We start from the raw sequence: 25,120 nt of genomic DNA, 5'->3' as shown, positions 1-25,120 counted from the left end.
CTTCTCCACCTCCATCTACCCCCCGGTTCTGCAGAAACCTGCGCTCTATTCACTTACCTGACTTTGAGTCCACGTTACACTCCTCCCTCTCCTCTCTAAGCTCTGCTACAGACCCTGACAAACTGGTCAGGAACTACAACTCTGCCTTGTCCTCCTCTCTTGATCTAAATGCCCCGTTTTCTCTCTGCCGCACTCGCCCTTTTAACCCTAGACCCTGGTTAAATTCCCACACGCGCATGCTGCGTTCCTCCACTCGTTCCTCTGAACGCCTCTGGAGGAAATCTCATACTCTAGCAGACTTCCTTCACTACAAATTTATGCTATCCTGTTTCAACTCTGCCCTCTCGCAAGCTAAACAAGCCTACTTTTCTTCACTAATCAACATGCACAAGTCTAACCCACGCCGACTGTTCTCTGTCTTTGATACTCTACTCAAACCACCCTCAGCTGCCTCTCCTTCCTCCATCTCCACTCAGGACTTTGCTGACTATTTTAAGGAAAAGGTGGAATCCATACGTCAGAACATCCCCTCTGTTTCTTCCTCCCATCCTACACCTCTTCCTAACTCTCCTCCTACCTTCCTTGACTCTTTCTCCACTGTCTCAGAGGAGGATGTGTCGCTGTTGATCGCCTCTTCTCCCTCTACCACTTGCCCTCTTGACCCCATTCCCTCCCATCTCCTAAAACCTCTTGCTCCTACTATAATCCCTACGCTCACGCACATTTTTAACTCCTCCCTCTGCTCTGGAACCTTTCCATCCTCCTTCAAACATGCAACAGTCATACCATTACTCAAAAACAGCAAGCTTGACCCTACCTGTCTTTCTAACTATCGGCCTGTCTCCCTCCTGCCTTTTGCCTCTAAACTCCTTGAACGTCTTGTATTCGCTCGCTTGCTCCATTTTCTCAACACCTATTCTCTCCTAGACCCTCTACAATCTGGCGTCCCGCACTGCTCACTCCACGGAAACAGCCTCACTAAAATAACTGACGACCTCCATGCTGCCAAAGACAGAGGTCATTACACTCTGCTCATATTACTCGACCTCTCTGCAGCATTTGACACCGTGGACCACCCTCTTCTCCTTCACATTCTCCATACTCTTGGCATTCGGAACAAAGCTCTATCCTGGATCTCATCCTACCTCTCCCATCGTACTTTCAGTGTCTCTTCTGCTAATACCTCCTGCTCCTATATTGATCTCTCTGTGGGGGTACCCCAGGGCTCTGTCCTGGGACCTCTTCTCTTTTCTCTGTATACACTCTCTCTAGGTGACCTAATAACATCTTTTGTGTTTAATTATCACCTCTATGCTGACGACACACAAATATATTTCTCAACACCCGACCTTACACCTGCTGTACAAACCAAAGTTTCTGAATGTCTCTCTGCTATATCATCCTGGATGGCCCTCCGCCGCCTTAAACTCAACATGGCTAAAACAGAGCTCCTCATACTTCCTCCCAAACCTGGCCCTACTACCTCCTTCCACATTACTGTTGGAACTATGATCATTCACCCAGTAGCCCAAGCACGCTGCCTTGGGGTCACACTCGACTCCTCTCTCACATTTGCCCCTCACATTCAAAACATTTCTAAAACCTGTCGCTTTTTCCTCCGCAATATAACAAAGATACGCCCTTTCCTCTGTTGCTCGACTGCTAAAACTCTGACTCAGGCCCTCATTCTCTCCCGTCTTGATTACTGTAACCTCCTGCTGTCCGGCCTTCCTGCCTCTCACCTGTCTCCCCTACAATCTATCCTTATCGCTGCTGCCAGAATCACTCTACTCTTTCCTAGATCTGTCTCAGCATCTACCCTCATGAAATCCCTCTCCTGACTTCCGATCAAATCCCGCATCTCACACTCCATTCTTCTCCTCACTTTTAAAGCTTTACACTCTTCTGCCCCTCCTTACATCTCAGCCCTAATTTCTCGTTATGCACCATCCAGTCACTTGCATTCTTCTCAAGGATGTCTTCTTTCTACCCCCTTTGTTTCTAAAGCCCTCTCCCGCCTTAAACCTTTTTCATTGACTGCCCCTCACCTCTGGAATGCACTTCCCCTCAGTACCCGACTAGCACCCTCTCTATCCACCTTTAAGACCCACCTTAAGACACACTTGCTTAAAGAAGCATATGAATAGCACTGTGGCTATGTGAGGATTCTGGAGTCACGCCGCTCACGGCGTGCTCCTCACTTACCTGCAGCTCCGTCTGGGTCTCCCGCGGCGCACGTGGACTCCGGAGGCAAGCCGCCGACAGCTGTTCCTCCTATGCGCGCGCGCGCACGTCTTCCTCTCTCTTCTGCTCTCGGAGCAGGGCGTGGGTCCGCGCACGCAGCCGATGGCACTGATTCACGGAGGCGCGGCCACACGGAGGCGCTCCCGCCTCTTAAAGGCACAACACCTCTTTTGATGGCCATCACCAAATACAGTCAGGCTGCTGGGCTTTATGGCTCCTCCCCTGGGACTCCTTCTGGACCTATACCTGCTGTAACCTGGCCTTTCCACACACCTCCACCTTGCTGCGCTGCTATTGGATCTCTCTCTTATATATACCTTGCAGAGTCACTGACTCGTTGGCTGAGCATAGAACCAGTTGTTCTCACCTCTCTCTGCCTCCTTATTCTATTTCGCAGACTTCCTCGTGTACTGAACCGGCTTCCGCTACGTCTTCCTGTACCTCTGGCATCCCGAACTCGGCATAAGGCTACACGACTCTCCGCACCTCTGGCATCCCGATCCTGGCTTACGGTAAACGACAACGTCCCTCTCTCTACCCCGGACTTGGCTATCAGCCTCTCTACCTACCGTACCTCTCCTACCCCGATCCGGAATCCCAGACCACTCTTCAATCAAGACGTGCCCTCGTGGCTGTGGGTGGCGTTATTTCCTATCCCACCTCAGCACCGCGGTCCCGTCTCGTTTGTGGTGAGCACATCCTTACAGGCTATTCTGAACACATGGCACATAAAGCTTGGCCCCCTGCAGATGCACTTACCAGAACTCCCTCCTACTGTCTCTGTACGTTCTCCCTACCTTCCAATTAGACTGTAAGCTCCTCGGAGCAGGGACTCCTCTTCCTTAATGTCTAAAGCACTTATTCCCATGATCTGTTATTTATATTATCTGTTATTTATTGGATTACCACATGTATTACTGCTGTGAAGCGCTATGTACATTAATGGCGCTATATAAATAAAGACATACAATACAATACAATACAACTGACTCTCCCCAAGATGAAAGCTTGGGCAGACTGGACAAAATTTGAGCCAAATGTTTTGGTACATAGGTGCAGAGTGAAAATGTTACGGTTTTGATCCAAAACTGCCTTGATACATTGACACCAAGAAGAGTTATCAGTTATGGTATGTATCCAAGGGACATATGTATCAAAATGGAGCAATTTGCTCCAGAACATTGAGAAAAGTTTGAGCTGCATCAATTTACACCAGCATCATATGTAAGAGGTCTGGCATGCATAACCCCACCCCCTCTTTCTCTTATAGTCCCCACTTCTCATACACCTCCTTGCTCTCACCCCCTTCTCATTCTCATTCTCTACCCCTCCTCACACTTCACCCTATCACCCTCTCCCCCCTCCATTTACTGTATCTCTCACTCTTTGCCTCTCACACCCCACCTATCTCACTCCCCTATTACACCCCTTCTATCTCTTCCCCCTTACTTTCTTACAGCCTCACTTCTTCCCCCTCCATCTCTTATACCCCCACATCTCACACTCCACCCTCTCATTCTCTCCCCTCCATGTATTTCTCCTCCTCCTCCTCACACCCCCACCTTATCCCCTTCCCCCTCCCTCTTACACCCCCACCTTTACCCTCCCTCTCCTTTCACTCCCACCACTCATACTCTCCTATCACACTCAACCTCCCCCTCCTCACACTCAATAACCCCTCAATAACCACCCACAATAACCCCGCTCCCCAATACACTCAATATCCCCACTCTCCAATACACACACACAATAACCCCCTCCTCAATACAAATACAATAATCCCCCTCCCCCAATAAACACACAATAACCTACCCTCCCCTAATACACACACACACACACAAACATATACCCACAGGCAGATGCGGAAGTTGAGCCCAACTTCCAGCGCCGATCGGTGAGCAAGCGCATGGGTGGGGCTTGAATGAAGGCCGAGCTGGGGCCCGGCAGTCAACAGAAGCCCAGCAGCCGGACACGGATGTTGGGCATGACCCAATTTCCAGCGCAGGCCAGCCAGGCCCCCCGCAGTCAACAGGCACGGGACAGTTGTCCCAGCTCTCTCACCCTGTCGGCAGGCCCTGCTTGTTCTTACTACTTACATTTGGCAAAGGTCTCTTAGGAGAAAAGGTTAAGCCCACTCTTAGACCTGGCAGATTGATTTGACGCAAAAAGAATGGAAAACTAGTCCCGTTTAGGTGCAAATATTTCTACATCTCATTATAGTATTACACTATCCCCACATTAACTCCTCCTCTAACCATTCCCCATATCACTCACTGGTGCAAGTGGAGCAAAACTGGAGAAAAGCACCTCAACACAACGACACAAACTAACGCAGAGCAAAGATAATGCAATATGCACCTGTTTTTAGAGCAATGCTCTATTATCAACATTTACATATTTCCCAAAGAGCTTTCAATAGGATTTCTTTCTTTGATGAATCTGGTGCTATTTTATAGCGCTTTTTTTGCAACAATTTTTCAGGCAGATAGACTTTGGTAAAAAATCCCAATGGCTTCATTAATACAATATCCATAACATTGCTGTATTCCCCTATCTATTGAAATGCATTAACAATATATAATGCAACCATTTTCTCAGTGTGCGACACTTTGGCTCACTATTTACCATGTGCTTGTTGTATTTATTTATTTGTTTATTTATAAAAATGTTTTACCAGGAAGTAATACACTGAGAGTTACATTGTTGTAGGTGGCATAGTCTATTTTCGTATTAAAAAAAAAAAAGACCAAGCCTAACATTTCAGTAAATAAAAAATGCAATGTCCTAACAGGTTATTGCTTAATAATTTTTTTCATTAATTAAAGTAAAATAACTAGATAATACTTATGATAAAGAATATTAATTGATATAGAATTACATATAACATTTTCAGAATTCAATGACAATCAAATGGTGTTAAATCGACGAATTATGGTAGTATAATTTGGCAAGTTAATATATTTTGGAAGTCATTTACTAAAGTCTTCCAGCTGCAAAGCTGGGGCACAATCAATGCAAACAAATTGCACCAGATTTTTCAGAGAAAACCCAGCTAATGCTTTCAATTGGATTCCCGTTCTCTGATGTATATGGTGCTGTTTTTATGTACTGATTTAGAAGATGAATTACTTTGTAATTAGACACTTACAATTATTGAATGATGAGCATAATTCCCACTTCCTATAGAAGATATTGTAGTGCATCTGTCTGGGGGTATTAAGCACTTGTGAAAAGTGGGATAGAGATAGAAAGATAGAGAGATAGAGAGATAGACAGAGACAGAGAGAGATAGACAGAGAGATAGAGAGATAGAGAGATAGACAGAGACAGAGAGAGATAGACAGAGAGAGAGAGAGAGAGACCGAGAGAGAGAGAGAGACCGAGAGAGAGAGAGAGAGAGAGAGAGAGAGAGAGAGAGAGAGAGAGAGAGAGAGAGAGAGAGAGAGAGAGAGTGAGAGAGAGACTTTTTCCCAACCAGGAGGAGGCTGGTTGGTCTGGCTACCTGTACTAGAACCTGCAGAGAGACAGGGCAAGAGGCTGTGGGGACTGCCGAGAAGGGTGTGCTGGGAATCTGCAGGACCGTGCGGCCATGAACAAGGTGAGCCACAGGGAATCAAGCTTCCCAGAAGGATGTGCCTGGGACGATGCTTGGACTCTTTCACTCTTATCCCAGTCAGGAGAGAACTGGGAGCCAGTAGGTAAAGTTACCTGCATATGACTGTTTTGATATTGTTGTTGGTAATGGGATTATCCCTCCAGCCGGTAGTTAGGGACTAACAACGGTGTTAGTTCGCGCTCTAAGAGAAGCTCTGCATTTTGTTTGTTTGCTGTTTTGTTTTATCCCCTGTAAATAAAACCCTGTTCAATGAACTATATTTTCCTGCCTTGAATATGGGGTAAAAGACCCTGCAACGTGACAGAGGCATCACAGTATAAATAAATAGGTCTGTGTTGTGTACAGAAAGGGATAACAGTGTAATGTGGATAGTATATATGTATAGTTTTGTAAGGTAATTGCCTTGGGGATTGAATAAAACAAAACCAGTATGTGTGGTGAGTTGCTACTGTATAAATGTGGTTACTTTGGAAGTTGTGCAGTAACTGGTTAGTATTGTGTACAGTATGTGGTACAAATGTAAGGTACTAGTCAGGTGTTTGGTTAGTGAAGATAGGTTAAAGGGTATGTTATATAGCAACAATTGTAGGATCCAGGCCTTTGTCTTTTGTGATTGCCTATAAATTAAGGTTGTGCACTTTCCCTGGCCTTTTGATTCAACAATATTTTTGGTTATGGTTTTGGTTCTAAAAATCAATAATGTTTTAATATTGAATTGAAATAAAATCTGTATAAAATACTCAAAATGAGCAGGAAAGTGCTAAAATAACATAACCTAATGGTATTAACCCAGCAGGCACAGAATTGACTATTACACTGGTAAAGAGTATAGACAGGTCAGATGGTATCTTTATGCCAACGTAGTATGGTATATACAGTAGATAGTAGATCTCCTGACACACAGGAAAAAGGAGAGCACTGCTCCAGAAAAAAACAGGGAACAAAACTGGAATTGGTAATAAAAATAGGTTATATTCACGGAACCACTTAGCAAAATTGCAGTCACAAAAATAGCAGTCCTCTTCCATGTTTCATGCCCTAGGTGCTTTATCAAAGAGTGGTATGGTATATACCCAACTCGGATAGGTAACCTAAGTGTTAATCCAACTGGAGCTGATATCATTGATACAGTTTAGATGGTGATACATTGCCACTTCATATATACTATACTTTATACACACACAGGTACCCAACAGTGTTGTAATGTTAACCCAACTGGAACTTAATTGACTAGTACACTGGTACAGAGTAGAGACAGGTCAGATGGAGCAGCACCTTATGTCTCTCTTCTACCCTCCATTCCCCTGCCCTCACTGACACAAAATGGCAGCAGGTGAAGGTAAGACACCTTTAAGGAGGGAAAATGCCATGGGATCCAAGCCTGAGCAGGAATAAAAAAAAACAAGGTCTTGCTTCATACTCAATTTCAGCTCAGGCATGCAGATCCAAGCTCGTGGTTCAAGTTTATAACATAGTTACATAGTAGATAAGTTAAAAAAATACAAATAAAAATAAAACACATGTCCCTCGAGTTTCAATCTATATTAAATGTGAGGTTTATAACATGTTAAACCTTTAGCTGCCCTGAAGACAATTTGGTAAGTCCTGTGCGTCTCTGGAGTCTTCCAAGGAAGAAATATTTAAAAGGGCTAGTATCTCCTAAGACCTTCATAAGTTAACTAAGCGCAGTGATATGTAGTAAATTAAATGTAACCAACATTTTTCAAGTCTTTACTTAATCTCTTATAATAACATTGTTTGCAAGCTGTTGTATTTACTGGTTAAAGCAGGAAAACATGTAGCACTGCACTTTTTTTTCTTTACAGTATTAAAGCAAGATCTGAACTGTTAATTTCAGCTCCGGGGACCCCTTGCTTCCAGAGGTACTTATTTCCAAGGGGGTGCTGGTATCTCTGCGAAGTTTCAATGTCCAGGTCTCACGGGCCAATAGGAAAACTCAAGGGATGATGTCACGACTTTCTATTGGCCCCCATGATGCGTGACATGTCAGCTGACATTTGTTAGGCACACAATCTCCCTGGCTGCAGAAATAAAGGCACACCCTGTGGAGGTAAGAATCTCTGGAAGTAGGGGGTGCCCGAAGCTGAAATTAACGTGGTTAACGTGGCACCGGAGACCCCCTGCTTGAATAATGTAATTTTAAAAAAATCATACTGTGCTATATTCTTTGCTGCTTTAATTGCTGGGGAAAAAAACTACCACAAAAGATTGGAATAAAACAGATTAAAAAAACAAAAAATAGAAACAAACACATTTTTACACAATAAGCAAAAAAGTTAAAAGTTTACTTAAAGTATGTGTGATCAAGTCTTCCTAAAGAAGCGAATTACACTAATAAGTGAGAACTTGAATCTGCGTAATGTCCAAAAGCTGTATCAAATTGAAAGACATCTAAACTTGTATTTGTTGCCTTCTATATGGAACCTTTAAAGCAGCAAAACATGTTGCACTTCGAGATTTAACATTTTGAACATTTTTATTACAGGATTGAAGCAGAGATACTTACCTGCGAAGTTGCTACCGGTATTTGCAGCCAGGGAACTTGTGCCCAACAATGGCGGTGTTTAAATTTCCCGCTTCACGCGGGCCAATAGGAAGCCGTGACGGCAGCACCTCTGGAAGGAGGGGATCCCCGGAGCTGAAACTAATGGGGTTCACCTCCAAAGACCACCTGCTTCAAACCTGTAATAATTTATTTGTTTTTAAATTGCGTGATGCCCACATTTTGCTGCTTTGCTTTGCTGCTTTAAGGAAGGATCTTAGAGGTCTTCACTGTCATTGTCAGTGGTATTGTGTTCAGACAACTGCAGAAGTGCAATATAACACACGAGGAAAGCAGGGTTGTTTGCAAAGACTAGTAACCAGGAAAGACATGAGGGACAGAGAGATGTCATCTATTTTTTTTAAACATGCTCCATCATGTCGAAAGAAGCGGTCATGTCCAGAGACACAGTGGCTCCTGTCTTCCAAAAGTCAACAGAGAGCACATTTTGGAAATAGCGTCCACTGAACTTTGAAGTATATCCCTATTGTGACAATGGCTCTCCTAAACCAACCCCTGAAACTCTGAGATCTCTGTGGAATTTTGCCTCGAACTCTATTAAGGCAGAAGCCCAAGTTATTGTGCATAACAGGTCAAGCTTCCCAGGTGACAGTTTTAAAGTGTGCCCATTTGTGACAAACCCTGTTGCTCAATTAAAATCCTTGTAATTTCCTGGTACAGTAGTAGTCAACAGGTCACATAATATAGGTTGTCCTTAATGGTATTACCTGGAATGTAAAATGTACTATAAATGCCCAGAAGCAGCCAGACAAGTAAACTAAAAAAGTTAATTGTAACAAATGTAAAACATAATTGATCTGAAGGTCACCCTGCTCCTAGATTGGGCTGTGCATCATTACAGCCCTGTAGACATACTTATTTTTATATTTGTGAAAAAATTCTGAATCCATCAAGTACAATATTTTCGCACCTTCTAATTATAGCCATGTCTAAATTACTACAGAATGTCTTATCTTATGTCCACTCAAATCAATTACATGGTAAGATTATGACCCAGCCACTGTCTCAACATCACATATTGTAGATAAGAATAATAATAAGAACATTTATATTGACAGCTAATAACTTTGCGTTTCTTTCATCTACAAGCATACAAAAGAACCATTTTTGGAATAAACCACATTAGTGTAGCTTCATACAAGAATAGAGAAAGGATGTATTAATCTTACACAACACAAACTGGAAGAGAATCAGAAAAATAGCTGATCTTCTGGCTAGGGTACAAGATTACATAATACAAGACAAAGCGTAAGAAAAGAAATTCAGACATTAAAGCTATAGTTCTATACTGTACATTTGTAATACGCAAAGAACTAGAATCTGCATATCATCCAAAATATGTATCAAATTAGAGCACATCTATGAATGGTCATAGTCTCCTGTGGGTTTAATAAATGAATAAAGGTTACACCATTATCTCCATAACAGCAACCTTCATATTCTAGCTTTAGGTAATAATGCTAGACTACACTGTAGAATATCTTCTAAGCCTTGATGAAATTCTCAAGGCAGTTAAAGCCCTTTAGCAAGATAAGACCCATGGCCCAGATGGCTTTTCTTCATTATATTAGATGAAGTTTGCCTCTATCAGCGTTCAACATATGGTTACTTTCCTTTAAAGCTTCCTTAAAGCAGCATAACATTTGCATGACACTCCAACAAAAATAAACAGATGACTATACTATTTTTTTTTTTTAAACAGTCTAGAGAGTTTCTTTTGCTTAGAAATCAGAGACATAAATAGCATTATTTAGGTACATTTACGGGAACTCCTTTCTTCTTGTAATGCACATCAATCTCCACCAAAAATCAATACAGAAACCCCTGCTGCTAGGATGGGGTCTATTCTTGGTTCAGCTACAGTAGTTTTTTTTTTGTACATTTACCCAAGATGCTGCATAATAACCTAACATATTAAAGTCAAATCATCCCAGAGCAGAAATTAACTTTAGACGTCAGTGGTTTAAAGTCCCATGGTGTCAACTCTGAGAGTGGCGACCAGAGCACTATGGCATGGAAACTCTGATGTACTTCAATGGGAGAATCCGACCAGTAGTGCCCCGAATGGCACCATTGCAGTTTAATGAATGAATTATCCATATACACTCTAAATTAGAGATTATTTTTTAATCTAAAAATAATGTGGAATTATTTGTTGTATTACTTGATACGAGATACTGAATAAGAGAGAATAGAAGAATTACTGGCATGTAGATTAAATAATAATAATAATAATAAGAAGAAGAAGAATAGAAGAATTACTGGCATGCAGATTAAATTAACTTTATTTAACTCACTTAAATTATATAGCATATAATGAACTTTTATGTACCGATTTTTTATTTATTTTTGCTGTGTGTGTGTGTGTCAACCACTGTTCTTGTTCCACTCCACAAGGGCACATGCATCATGTCAGTACGGGTTATCACACCCGTTCCAGTGTTAACTCCCATTGACTTGACAACCTTTACCAACACTTGATGCATTTCCCCCATAAAGTCTTCAATGTGCAGTACTTGCAGACTTTGAACGGGAAACATCAGCGCTTACCTGTTTTTGTGTTGTAAGAGATGAAGAAGGGATGCATATGAAATCTGATTACATTGTAGAATCACAGTCAGAATAGATGAAATGAATAATAATAAATGGTGACTAAAACCAAGAAATATTCTAGATTTTGGCAGTTAACATTGTATAGTAATTTGAAAAGAATTAAATGCTTACCTGAAAGAAAAAAACAAATGTCAAATATTTCACTTACCATAAATTCCAGTCGAAATGCAAGGGAAAGCCTGGAATGAAACAACAAGAAACATATTATATGAATGCAATTATTGACCTTTGAAAAAAAAATAGCTATTAGTCATCGCTAATGGCGAACGTCATTTGATGAAACTATATAAGATGTGTAAAAAAGTAAACATGTTACAGTTAATAGGTGAAGAAGAACAAGTATTACAGTGTACAGTATATCACTGCCAGTATGCAGCCAATGTCATCATATCATCAGAAGCCGGCATGCATAATATAGTGCAGATTCCTGCATGACTATTCCAGAGTGGTCTTTTGCTACACTTTCTTAGCGTAAACATAACAAACTAACATTGCGGCCTATATATACCAAGCAGTGCTTCACCAGAGGACTGATTTCAGCATGCTGTAGGTGTCTTATGCTGTAGCACTTCTCCAGGGCTCTTGCTTTAAAGAAATTAGCATTAGTGAACATGATTTGAAATTTACAGAAATATATAAGCTACACTTCACTGGAAAGTAGGCACTATTAATTATATATGAGACATTTATGCACACATTTAAGAATACTAAATAGACTATAAAAGTGTGGACAAATTGCTAACTGCATTTCATTAAAAATGTTTTACAAGTTGTCATACATAATTCCAGCATGCTGAAGTCATCAGGTTTGTCACTTCTGCTCCCTAGCCACAGATACACTTGGCAGAGTCAAACTATATTAAATACTAAATTGTTTAGTACTGTATATTAATCAAATTAACTTCCTAAGCATGAACTCATTACTTAAAGAAACTGGGGAAGAAAAAGCAGCAGATTTATACAAGCCATCAATCTCCATTGCTTCTAACATGAATTTGTTTTTTTACAAGTCTAGTGCTATTTTTTGCCCATCATTTTTCCCACTTTCCCCCCCAATTTTGTAGCCCTTGACAACATCAAGTATTCTCTGAGTTTTTTGCTTGTTTTTCCTTATTTATGAAAACGTTGGATCCTTGCTTCCTTTCTGTGAGGCTGTATGGGGCAAACATTATTAAACCCATTTGTGCTTCACTTTATGGTATGCTGTAATTCTCTAGATGCAGCAGTAGGAGGCATGGATTAAATGTGGTTGGAAGAACAGCCATTTCCTTTGTATTTACATCATATAATTGCCGAGCTATAAATTCGGCACAGCACCCAACCTTCGGCCAGGAGTACTACTGAATATAGTACACAGCTAGTCAAATTGGCAATTCAGAATTGTCACTAAAATAGCGTAGCATAACGCAACAAATAAAGTCCAACACTAAGCAGCATTCCTGGGAATATAAAAATGCATTAATTTGTAGAATTAGTAATGCTCTAACATATGATTTTAACATAACAATTTTTATGGATGCAGATTTGATTAAGTTTCATCACGCTTTGCAGCCTGAGAAATCCCAGTAGGCCTATAACACACACACACACACACACACACACACACACACACACACACACACACACACACACACACACACACACACACACACACACACACACACACACACACACACACACACACACACACACACACACTAAAAGCCAAAGCACTTATTATTTACCTTAATAAGCAACACCAAAATAATATATAACAGTCCATAAACACAAATACATAGCATAAACCGCTCAGACTTTGCAAGCCACATACCATATCCCACCTCATGTGCTCTGACCACAAGGAGGAAGGTTACGCCCATCTTCAGTTAATCAGCAACAAGAGTTGCTTTATAGCCTTAGGAGCCTATTCTAGTAACCCTTGTTGCATGTTCAAACCACGTCGAAGCGACTTTTTTAGAAGTGGTTTCATACTTGCTCTAACAATCTGACCGGTTTGCCAAAAAAGCCTCAAACTCAATTTTTTTTACCCACAACTGCTATTGTAGTAGCTGTTTTGCAAACCATTTCTAAAGACTACAGTAGTATTTTTCTAACATCACCTAAAGGGTGACGGGATTGGTATTGCAAGTTACACCCCAGAGTCTGAAATCTGGGTTTTGCTATGAGAGCAAACCCCATAAATCAGACTGGGGATGGAGTTAGCACCACCTCTGGCCATTCCGCTTCTAAAGCAGAAGCCGTGCGGATTGGCTGTTAAACCAGGCGGTTTGTCACTTTTTTTTAGAAGCGGTTTAGAAGAAGTGATTCGCAATAGAGAATACCGGTTTTTTTTTCTTTTCTCACATTTCATTCTGCTACTTGTGAACATGCCAACCCGTGGGGTTTGGTATTGAAACCTTTGAAGCTACTAGAATAAGCCGCATACTCTTGTACTGCATCCTCCACTACCACTTCTCTTTATTTTCCAACCCAAATAATAGGAGCAGGGGAGGAGTCCAGCATAACCACCATCACCAGCAACCTCTGACAAGATACCTACGGATGCTGTGACACATTGTGTGTGTGTGTGTGTGTGTGTGTGTGTGTGTATGTGTGTGTGTGTGTGTGTGTGTGTGTGTGTGTGTGTGTGTGTGTGTGTGTGGGTGTGTGTGGGTGTGTGTGTGTGTGTATAGAACAAGCTTGCCTGACTGGATCCATGCACACCAACAGCTGAGGAAACGCCCCTAACTGTATCACACTTTTAAATCAACCGTTTACACACCGTCCCTTCCCCCCAAACCAACCCCTTTCCATGATTGGGGAGCAGGGGATCCCTGAAGCCGCAGGGAATGACATTTCAGCTTCTTATTGTCCTGCATTTTTGTTTGCCCAGGTGAGGGGGGTTTCAATGGCACCTTCCCTGGCAAGCACCTCGAGGACCAAGGGGTACCAGGAGCTGAAAATAAGTTCAACTCCAGGGACCCCCTACTTCCCACAAATAAAGAAAAGAAAAAGGGGGTGGGAGTGGGAGGAAGCAGGGGGAACTACTCCTTTACGTACTGTACCGCTGTAAAGGTTTCACAACACATTTAAACAAAATACCTACAGAAGGGAGGGGAGGCGGCAACTCCAGTTCTCAAGAGCCACCAACAGGTCAGGTTTTCAGGATATCCCAACTTCAGCACGGTGTGGGTCAGTCTTCGACTAAGCCACTGATTCAGCCACCTGTGCTGAAGCAGGGATATCCTTAAAACCTGACCTGCTGGTGACCCTTGAGGACTGGAGTTGCCCACCTGTCACCTACAGCCACATACAGTGTAACACTAATTAAACAGTATAAGTGTTCAGCTATAACAATGGCTTCTTTTGGTAAATGCGTACTCGCTAGCACAAGATAAAATACAGCGGCTGTACAGTAAGACGATTCAATTATTTTCTGTAAGTATGATCAGGAGTCTGATAAAACAGCTCATTAATTAATCAATACAGATTGTAAAGAAATTATTATTGAGCTTCTGGACATTCAAGTAACTACTACATTTTTTCAGTCAAATCCTACAGCGAGACCAGAATCATGTGCCAAGTCACGTGTTTATTTCATTAGTGCAGTATGCTAAACATCAAGATTTCTACATACACAGAAATACGCTTGTAAAGTTGTATGTTAACCCTGCTCAACGTGAAGAGAGGGCAAAATTAGTTACTAGAGAAACTCCCAAACAGTGACGGGGGGGGGGCGGTGGGGGGGTAGCTCACAGGGACTAAGGATTATGTATTAACTAGGAAAGAAAGGATCCCTTTGTGTGGCACTGAAGAAAACATCCCGAATATAAAAATGAAACTTTATTAATGTTAGTTAAAATAATAATGTTTGGAGGTGAGGACGATGAACGGACAAAACAATACAAATAAAATCAATTAAAATGACGGAGGGTGTGTATGTGCTAATGATCAAGCTTATTATTAGTATGCATACATTTTATAGTATAAATTACAACTTAAAGCTCATGATCTGCGCAGGTAATACCTTTTCAAGTGGATATGTAATAGTGTAGCCACTTTGTATCCTATCACTTATACAGTAGGATGATAGATATTGAATATACTTAGTCTTTAAGGTAATCAGTGTACCGTATAGCCTTCTGTTTAGTCACAGAATAATAACCCAGGCTTGCAACCCCTTACCACTAAACTGTTGCAAAATGAAACTGTTTAGTTGAGTTTTTACACAAAGTAGCACTTCAATGAATTCACAAAGTAACTACAGTTGTACACAACATCAATATAGATGCTGGTGCTGCATTGATAAAGAAAGTTATCTAGTTGAATAAGTATATCTTCAAAATCAGTTAGAGCGCTGTTGCTGACCACGAATGCAGTCTGCGAAGCGCTCTAACCATAAACGCGCCCACACCTCTCCGATGAGCCGGCGTCACTGAGGATGTGACGTCAGACGTACCCGACGTATGTTTCACCTGCGTGGCTTCATCAGGGGCCACAAAAAAGGGATCCTTTCTTTCCTAGTTAATTCAAGATGTCTACATATTGTTTTTTTTTAATCTCATGTGCTAAAAGAAATAAAATGTACTTGTTATGTATCGCGCTAAACATACATTTGAGTTGACAATTTTTCTCAAGAACAAAACACTGGCAAATTCGTATTCTATCCAGGAATGTTATTATTCTTAAACTTTCTTTAACTACTGAAAGATTGCATTTTTTTTTTTTATTTTACCAAATCCTTTTCAATTTAACCCAAAAGAACAATGTGGCATGTGATGATTCGGAATAGAAATCCTTTTAAAACAGATATTTATTTCTATTTAAAAAAAAAAACCTAAATGTTGTGGACAGCATATTAACCCCTTGAGGGCAACACTCCCTCCAGCAAAGCGCAGTCAAATGACAGCAGTGACCCTTAACCCGGAAACAGAAGAGGATTTCTGTTCCATTTTTCATTTACTGAAGATCAGGTCCTGTGTGCCGACACGATCTAACCTGAAAAACAAGTACTCCTTGGGCATGACGTAGCCACTACATTGTGGGGTCCCTAGAGTGCCAGACTCCATGATGTAGTGACTATGTTTTGGGGCACCAAAAGAGCTAAATAATCTCATAGTAGTTAATATTAGACATTGTGGTAATTACAAAAACCTAGACACTGTGTCCAGACTCACCTAAATGGTGGGAGCGGATCAACATCTGGCACAGGGGTGGGGGGAGGGACCAGAAGTCAGGCATTACTTCTGGTATCCACCCCTTGGGTGGGCAGCTCTTCGGCACCAGGTACAAGAGGGGAGAGTGAGAAAGCGGGGGGAAAAGAGAGCAAAAAAAAGGGTGGGAGAGAGGAAAAGGAGGGCGGAGAGGAGAGATAAATAGGGGGGTGTGAGAGAGAGAAGGGGAGAGAGCAAGAGAGAAAGAGGGAAAGAGTGAGACAGGCGAGAGAGGGGAGAGTGATTGGGAAATAGAGAGAGGGGAGAGTGATAGAGGGGAGTGGAGGTGAAAGGGGAGATGGAAAGATGGTGAGAGAGGAGGGATAGTGGGGGGACTGAGACTGAGGGGGCATGGGAGAGAGGTGATTGGGAGAGGAGTAAGAGGAAGGTGAAGATGGGTAAGGGGGAGTGAGAGAGGGGGGGTGTATGTGATTGAGAGAGAGGAGGACTCATAGGGCTGCCAACAGGCGGGACAGACGCCACTCCCAAGCTCAACAACCCAGGAGACTAGTCCTAGGCAAGCTGCCCTGAATGTGTCAGTCATTTGACTACAGTTAGTAAGTACTGGGCTGTTTATTCTCGAAACAATTAAATGTATTCGAGTTTTTGTCGGTTCCAGAGGTGTCCAAACTGCCTTGGACACAATAGAACACTTGATCATAGGACTTAAGAGTTCACAGCATCTACCAAGTATCAGAAAGATTGTAGTACAGATATGTACATAGAACTCTTACGACATTCATGGATTGACTGCTTTCATTGTACTTCTATATATTAAATGTGGTTACTTGCCTTTTCATTATTTTAATAAATCCTGCGTATTCATCAATGCTCTAATCCACATATTATTTTCAATATTTCCTCTACAAGAAAGAGGTAAGTGATAATCCACATCCCAAATACAACACCCTACATAATTCCTCTGGATACCTATTACTTTACAATTATGCTTGATTTTGGTCTTTATTTAGTTTGTTATACACATTAATTTAAATTGTTGACTACAATCCTGCACCAAAATTATAAGTTCATATAAAACATAGTGGAGTTGGAAGGAGGAGAGTGTGACAAAGGCCACAACTTGTTTTTCTTTCCTAAAATAATGTAATATTATTGTACATCCATCTGTTGTGATCAAGATTTACGATTAACTACTTGTGTTATTTGACAAATTGCTCTGCTCTCCCTTTTATATCCACCCATTGATAACATTCAAGCAGCTTGCCCAATAACATGTTTCATCCCAGTAAAATATATATTAAATCTTTCTTTTAGGGCAAAAGTCAATGTTTCATTAACTCACAGGCCAACATGACAGAATTCTCTGGTACAGTAAGTGTGGTGAAGTTTCTCAGACAGCCAGTGTGTATTTAAAGAATACAAATGTTGACATTTGGAATGCGGATGTGCCACCCACATGCATGTACTGTAATATCTGCTTGCACTGTGAAGTAGTATTTTCCCAATACTGGATAATATGTTCTCTACTAACAAAACTATACAGAATCTCTGCCTTGAGCAAACAATGCTAATCTGAAGATTGAAGATAACTGTATTTTATGTCTTCCTCTTCTAGCTTCTCCAAAGATTATGTTGGTCTTTAAGCGCATGATATTCCCTTGCATTAAAATCACGTGGGTATTGCCACAATCTCCTACAGACTTTCTTATTATGTCTGCACACTATGCTCCCCTCTACTGATGTATTCCTATTATTATCTTTCATTTGTGAAGCTCCAACATATTCCGCAGCGTGGTACAATGGGGTACAGAGTTATGTATATTACATAAGCATAAACAGTTACATACAGATGAGGACAAACATGCACAAACAGATAAAAATAAGTGAGTGTAAGGATCCGCGCTGCGGGTACCCCCGCTTCCAGCGCCTCCTTACCTTTTCTCCCTGCTGCTCGGGCTCCCCGGCGCCATGCCTCAGTCCTCGCGGTCTCTCCCACGGCTGCTCCCGCACTTCCGGGTCGCGCGCCTCACCCTTACGGGCGCGCGCGGATCCAGGCTTCCATTTACTGGCGCCGGGCGCCGGACCCCGCCTCCTCAGGTGCAGCGCACGCATCATACTCTTCCCTGCCCCTGCTCCACCAGGTCCACCCCCCAGGCCCTTCTCTCCTATCAGGATCTTCCCCGGTCCGCTCCTCCCCTTACCTCTGATAGACCCCAGCCCACTATTTAGTCTCACCTCACCATTACCTCCTTGCTCTGCATAGCTTCTGTACCTTGGTGCAGTCTGCTTGTGCCTGGCTCTCTTGTCTTTCAGTTCCCTGTTCCTGTCCCTGGATATTCTGCTGACCTCCCTGGAATTTGACCCTTGGCTTTGGACTTCGACCACGCTGCTCTCTGGTACCCCTTGGACTTGGCTTTGGACTCTCTACCTTGCTGACCTCTATATCCTTTGGACATGGCTTACGGACCTCTACTACACTGCTCTCTCCACTCCACGACTCAGGCTTACGGACACTCTACCACGCTGCCCTCTCTACACCTAGACCATTGGCTTACCATTCAACACCGGAGTTGGCAAGTATTGAACTTTGTCTATTTTTGTTATCAGGACCAGCTACGCTACTACCACACTCCGGCCGTGCCCCCGTTTGCTGTTAGGTGTATGGTATTACTCATTTCCACCTCAGTCCCGGGGTCTCGTCTGGCTTGTGGGCAGGCCGAACATTACAGTGAGGACCCTGCTCCTATGAGTTTACAATCTAGAGGGAATGAGGGACAATGTTAAAACAAGAAGGTAAGGTGGCTGCTTATTGTAGGAAAAGGTGTGCCTCAGGTTAGAATATGGCCCAGACTGACAGCTGAAGCTATTATGGTTTTGGGTTAGGGGAGGGGGGGGGTGTTAGATAAGGTAGAAATAAGTCCAGCCACACAGCTGATCTCAATGGGGTTGGTGGGGAGGGGAGTTGGATGATACAGGTAAGGCGAGTAGACTTCCTTGAAAAGGTGAGTTTTTATACATCTGAAAGCTGGGGCAGTCTGATAGTACAGTATGTGGTAGAGAATTGTAGAGAGAGGGGGCAGCACAGAAAAAGTCTTGCAGGTGGGAGTGAGAGGAGGTAATAAGGTGGAGGTGATGATCAGAGAGAGGAAAGGGCATGTTAGATGGGTTCGAGCAGAAGCAGGAGTAAACCAGGTCAAGAGAGTGGCCATTTCAGTGAGTAGGTGAGGTGGTCAACTGGGAGAGACCATATTAGGAGATTAGAGAGATAAGATGGGCAGCTGAGATGGCAGTGGGATTGACAATAGGTATGTTAAAGGCACTCAGTATGACAGTAGGTGTGTCATATTAGTGGTTATCTTTTTTATCTGATTGATCAGACTTCTAAATTCAAGACAATCCATGACTTATTGTGATCAGACTGCTCTTCAACAACAGCTTCAGGTTTCAAAGAAGAGCACTTACATTTTCTGTCAGATAAAGATGCCAGTTTAGGAGTTGCCTACAATGAGGATCAGAGATGTGTAAATGTGTCACAGGTATGACAAGAGAGTGTTGGATACACCGTATCTGTTAGTTGTCCTCACTGAGAATCAGACTCTGATTCCAGGAATTTCTTCTGGGCCAGATACTTAACTCAATGGATTCAAATGTCAGGACCAATTGAATCACGAGTGGACTGAATGTTAGTGACTGGGAGAGGAAGCAGACTACTACACAAGGTTTTGTCCAGGACCTGGCCTCTCTCTGGTGTGCTGCAGAGAGGGATGCATTCAGCTTCTCTCTAGGAGTGGAACCCTATTACCAAACAAACATTCCTGTTTGCAGATCTTACAAATGTGTGACCTTGTTTGTGGGATCACTTCCTTTACTGGTATCTGATACAGAGGCCAGCAATGTGACTGTTGCTTGCTGTTCAAACTTGATGTGCTGTCAAGGGCCACAGAGACTACCTCTTGTAAGTCCCATGTCTGAGGTCAGGGGATTGTGGTATAACAATCATTTCCTGAGGGATTGGACAGCTACTCTATTTATTTTGCTATTCTGCTACTACAAGAAAATAGTTCCTGTATGGTTAACTTGCCCATTCGTTTTCATTGTCCAAGGTGCCAAAGATTTGATATTGGTGTTCAAGCTATGTTAATCAATTTGAAAGCAGTGATGTCTCCAAAAGATCTCTCGTCACTGTTTTTAATGCTATGCTAAGGCCAGTTACCATGCACTCTTGTAAAATGTTGGAGCACATGCTACTTTGCACAATCTCCCTAGCATGTTTTATGATGATTATATTTTCTTAGATCTATTCCAATGTTGCAAAACTGATTGAAATGTATAAGAAATTATTGTTTTACATATCAACGGGTTATTTCATCAGAATTTCTATGCATGAGGTTCAATATAGTTAGTAACAAGTGTAGTACCCTTATAAAGGGCTTAATCTCCGTCTACAGACACAATTGGTAACACAATTTACCTTAAAATATAATGCAATCAAAAAAAAAACCTAGCAAAACTAAAATCATTAGTGTATTTTGTTCCTATTTATTCCTATAAATGCATTATTTGCATATCAAAACGCATATTTCACATTGTGCAACCTTTCAGTGTTGAACATGGCATTTACATCTGTTGAACATGACATTTACATCTGTTGAACATGACATTTTAAATACAAATCGTTTAATGATCTGTTGGCAGTATTTACTGGTCAGCTATAAATATTACAAAAATCAATTGTGTCCATAAAATATGAGAGTTGCAAAACAAGTAGGTTTAATCACAAAAAAATCATGTCAAAACTATACAAACATTGTGACAATTTATGTTTGCTCGATTAAAAAACAAAAATCCCACAATGTTTGTTTTCAGTGGCAAGAAATGTTTATGAATATCCCAAACACAAATGTAAATGTTAGAGTTGTTTAAGTTGGCAATAAACCATACACATTTTTGATACTATGAATCTATTTATTTGATTATTTAATAAATATAAAGGACTTGTGCTTGGTGGTACTTGCCACTTGAATAAAACATAATAGCAGCCAAAGCAGACACAGATTCTATTTTGAAAACATCAACAATGCTTTAATGTTAGTTCTCCTATACAAAGGACAAAAAGTAGGACAAAAAAAACTGAAGTCTAAAGAAATATGATAAATGAGTTCTTGATGCTTATCACACTTGAGGTGTACTGAATTTTGCCATCTTTAATACAATGTTGCACTATGCTTAATCTGCCATGTGTCAGTACCTAAATCATGTGAGATACATTGTTATGCCTCTTACAAATGAACAATAAAGGTCACAAAAGAGACCACTGTACATGTATTGTACATAAACATTGGTGGTACAGTCTCTGGTTTTTTTTATTACAGTGTGCACAGTTACTTTACCAAAAAATGATTTTTTTTAAAGGGCAAGTAAACTATTTAAAAATGTGTAATTTGCTCATGCAAAGAACTACAGTAGGTGGAATATGGGAAATTATTCCAATTCGTGATTTTTGGGGGGAAAATCAAGATGAGTAAAGGATAAAGAATTAAATCTCTAATCAATGGTACACACAAAATTACTGCTTAGCACAGTTGCTGCTTGTGATATATTAAATAACAACTGGTATAATGTGCAAGAGAAAATAAATAAAACGCAGATATAAAACGTAGGTCTATGTTGTTAAACAGATATAGAACAACCAATTGCTACATACATTTTGCGGTTGACAATGTACATATCACAGCAACATATACCCTTTTCCCCACCTGTTATAAAACACACCTGTATGTCATTTGCAGTTTAGATATTCTACTTACCCGTGTACTTATTATACGACATTATGCAGATTAAAATGATGTGACACTATACAGATTAAAATGAATTGAATCAATCTGTAACACAGATGCATGTCAACAGAAACTGCTTAATGAGATGCATGCACTATACCAGAAAATAATGTTTTTTTATGCATCCTTCTGCACAGCATTTACATGCTTCTGACTATTATTACATTTTTACTGAAAAAAGCAAATACGAGTGCTCTGGGAAATTACAGACACTTTTATGTGTATTTACATTTCTGCTAAACATTTTTCAAACTAATAGGAACTGCTCACTTTTATTTAAACTTCATGGGGTTGAAACATAGCTACAGTAGCATAAAAATTTTGCTTGGCCAATATATTTTTGTAGCAATCTCAAGTGTCTTTGGTGTCACTGCCCCACGCGGTCACGGCGCCCAAGAATTAACGCTCCGGGGGCCCCATTCAGAAGCATGGACTTCTCCCGCAGCTCCATCGCAGCAGACTCTATCTCGGGCGCCGCAGACTTTTGCTTGTTTGTTCGCAAAACGGAGGTATTTCTACCCTATGAGGCCACCGTAGTTCTTACAGGGACTCAATTTCAGTCAGATTTTTTCTGACTGATTTTTGGCGCGAAATTACTTCCGCATTGACTGGCATATAAAGTGGATTAGCAGGGACATAGGTTACTCTTTGATAAAGCGCTATTTAGCGCGAAATGCATTAGAGGACCCTTTTTATGTAGCTTTTGCTACCATGCATCTCTATTAAAGCATTTTTAATTTTCACTACTCAGCCTCCAGCCCTACTTTTTTCAGCAGTGCTCTACCTTCTCTCCACGCATATTTGATCTACACAACGGATGGATGCACGCGTATATGGAGCATAAGGGGTCTATCATGTGAGTCATTTATCTGTATTTCTTACATTGTGACTGTGACTATAGGGTATTTGCATGGCTCCAGCCTTTGGTTCAGGACACCATCCCTCTCTATAGTGAATGCACTGGGAGTCCTTCTATATAGGGGCTGTTTTGTGATTTCATTTTGAGGGTGGTTATATGCTTTCTGTCCATATCAGGCTTTATTTGGTGAGCTATATACCCTGTCACATATATACGTTTTTTCATTGATTTGACTCAACCCTTGACTGCTGGGCTATATTGCCTTCATTGCACTATTCTGGGAATTAGAAGCACCATACAGAGATTCATTTCTCATCCTTTGCTGCTTGTTTGTTCGCAGCACCAGGAACAGTAAGTCTTACATCTTCAGATATTACAAATTAACAACCAGAATGGCTCTTCTAAGGGATGACTAATAATAAATCCATATGATAAAAATATGATACGGATTTTGTCCCTAGCGAACCTGCATTTAAATCATTCTTAGGCCTCTGAATCTTGGCGGAGGTGACTTTATTCTCTCTTGGTAATACATGAATGTCAACGTCTCCGCCAGGCATACTGTACATGATCCGCACTTAGCCATACATATTACATTTGCAATGAAGTGGAAGTCCAATGAAACATGGTCTACTGTTTTTTTACTTTGATTTTATCATTTAATGTACTGTATGTTTTTAAAGCATATATAGGCCAGTAAGCCTCACTGTGATGAGCAAAAGCCCAAATCTCACAGTCTACAATGCAGATTAATATTCTAGACTTTAAGGATTCCACAATGACTGCGATCAGGTCTGAGCTAAAAAGCAGTTGTTAGAAAAAGACAACAAAGGTCAAATGTATGTATTCTAGCAAAAAAGCATTGCTATAGCAATATTTCTTCATAATAGTAAATCATTACTGGGATATTGTACCCCTTATATACACAATCCTATTCGGACCATTTTTTGAAGACTTCAATGGGGATCTTCAACCAAAAATAGTCCAAACTGCCACTTTGGAGCATATAGAATTTACCCCTAAATATGAGACCATGATGAAAATAGTAATATTAAGGCAAATTGTGGTGGAGAGCCAATATAACTGGCTAAATGCAAATGGCACCTGTAATTTCTAGTTTTAAGCTGTTGTACTTTGCTCAAAACTGTATAATACCTGCCTCTCCGGGATATATATATATATATATATATACACACAGTGTTCGTCAAATCCAGTCGCCTGGACGCCCCTGGCGACTGGATATTGCCCCCTGGCGACTCACTCATGGCCGTCCCTGCAGCACACGCGGTTCTGTGCTAAAAAAAAAACAAAAGACTGCCTACCTCCATTGTGTCCTGCGGTCCCTCCTTGCCCCCCATGCAGCAACCCTTGTGTCCCCCCTGGCAACCCTTGTGTCCCCCCTTAAGGCCCATGCGGCCCCCCTTGCGGCCCCCCTCAACCTCCATCCTCTCCGACACCTATTTCCTATTGCTGACTCAGTCAGATCCAGGACGCAACACCTCAAGCCTGCTGCTCCGAGCAACCCTCACCGCCGCACCTCTGCTCTCCCGCCACGGCTCCGGTTAGTTCTGAGGAGATGGTGGGCGTCTGGCAGCCGGGCCTGGTGGCCTGGGCCATGGTGAGCGGTCCGGGTGTTGGAAGAGCAAGGCGGGTGGGCGAGGGTGGCTCATGTGCAGGCCAGATCCGGGGTCTGCCAGCCTTTCCTGCGGCCCCAACCTGGGGAGGAAGCCGGGGGGGGGGGAGCGGAGGCCGGGGGAGGGGAGCGGAGAAGGAAAAGAGTGACAGAAGGCCTAGGGGAGGAGGAGAGGGGTTAGAATGCTAGGCCTGGGGGAGGAGAGGGGCAATATGGTGCCAGGCCTGGGGGAGGAGGGAAGAGGTAAGGGAGTGATAGGCCGCAGGAAGGAGCAGAGGGGCATGAGGAGGGCAACAGTGTGACAGCAGGACAGGTGGAAGAGTTTATGGGCAATAGTCAGTCACCCACCCAGTCACCCTGTCCCCCTGTTCCCCTCATCCTGTCCCCCTTATCCAGTCCCCCTCACCCTGTCACCCTCGCCCTGTCACCCTGTCACCCTCATCCTGTCACCCTGTCCCCCTCATCCTGTCATCCTGTCCCCCTCATCCTGTCCCCCTCATCCTGTTACCCTGTCCCCCTCAGCCTGTCCCCCTGTCACCCTCATCCTGTTACCCTGTCCCCCTCACCCCCTCATCCTGTCA

General features: G+C 42.1%; 1 protein-coding gene across 2 annotated transcripts in view; it reads right to left on the bottom strand.

Moving 5' to 3' along the window:
- The window catches only part of MACROD2 (mono-ADP ribosylhydrolase 2), a 1,806,074-nt gene that overhangs the window by 541,205 nt on the left and 1,239,749 nt on the right, over window positions 1-25,120 (bottom strand). For both annotated transcript variants that reach the window (XM_075596064.1, XM_075596063.1), the window contains exon 7: window positions 11,206-11,236. In XM_075596064.1, the coding sequence (XP_075452179.1) occupies window positions 11,206-11,236 (31 nt within the window). The remainder of the gene's footprint in view (window positions 1-11,205; window positions 11,237-25,120) is intronic.

This window comes from Ascaphus truei, chromosome 4 (assembly GCF_040206685.1).
Source record: "Ascaphus truei isolate aAscTru1 chromosome 4, aAscTru1.hap1, whole genome shotgun sequence".
Taxonomy (NCBI): domain Eukaryota; kingdom Metazoa; phylum Chordata; class Amphibia; order Anura; family Ascaphidae; genus Ascaphus; species Ascaphus truei.
Note: the sequence above shows the minus strand (reverse complement) of the source record. Positions and strands in the feature narration are given on the sequence as shown.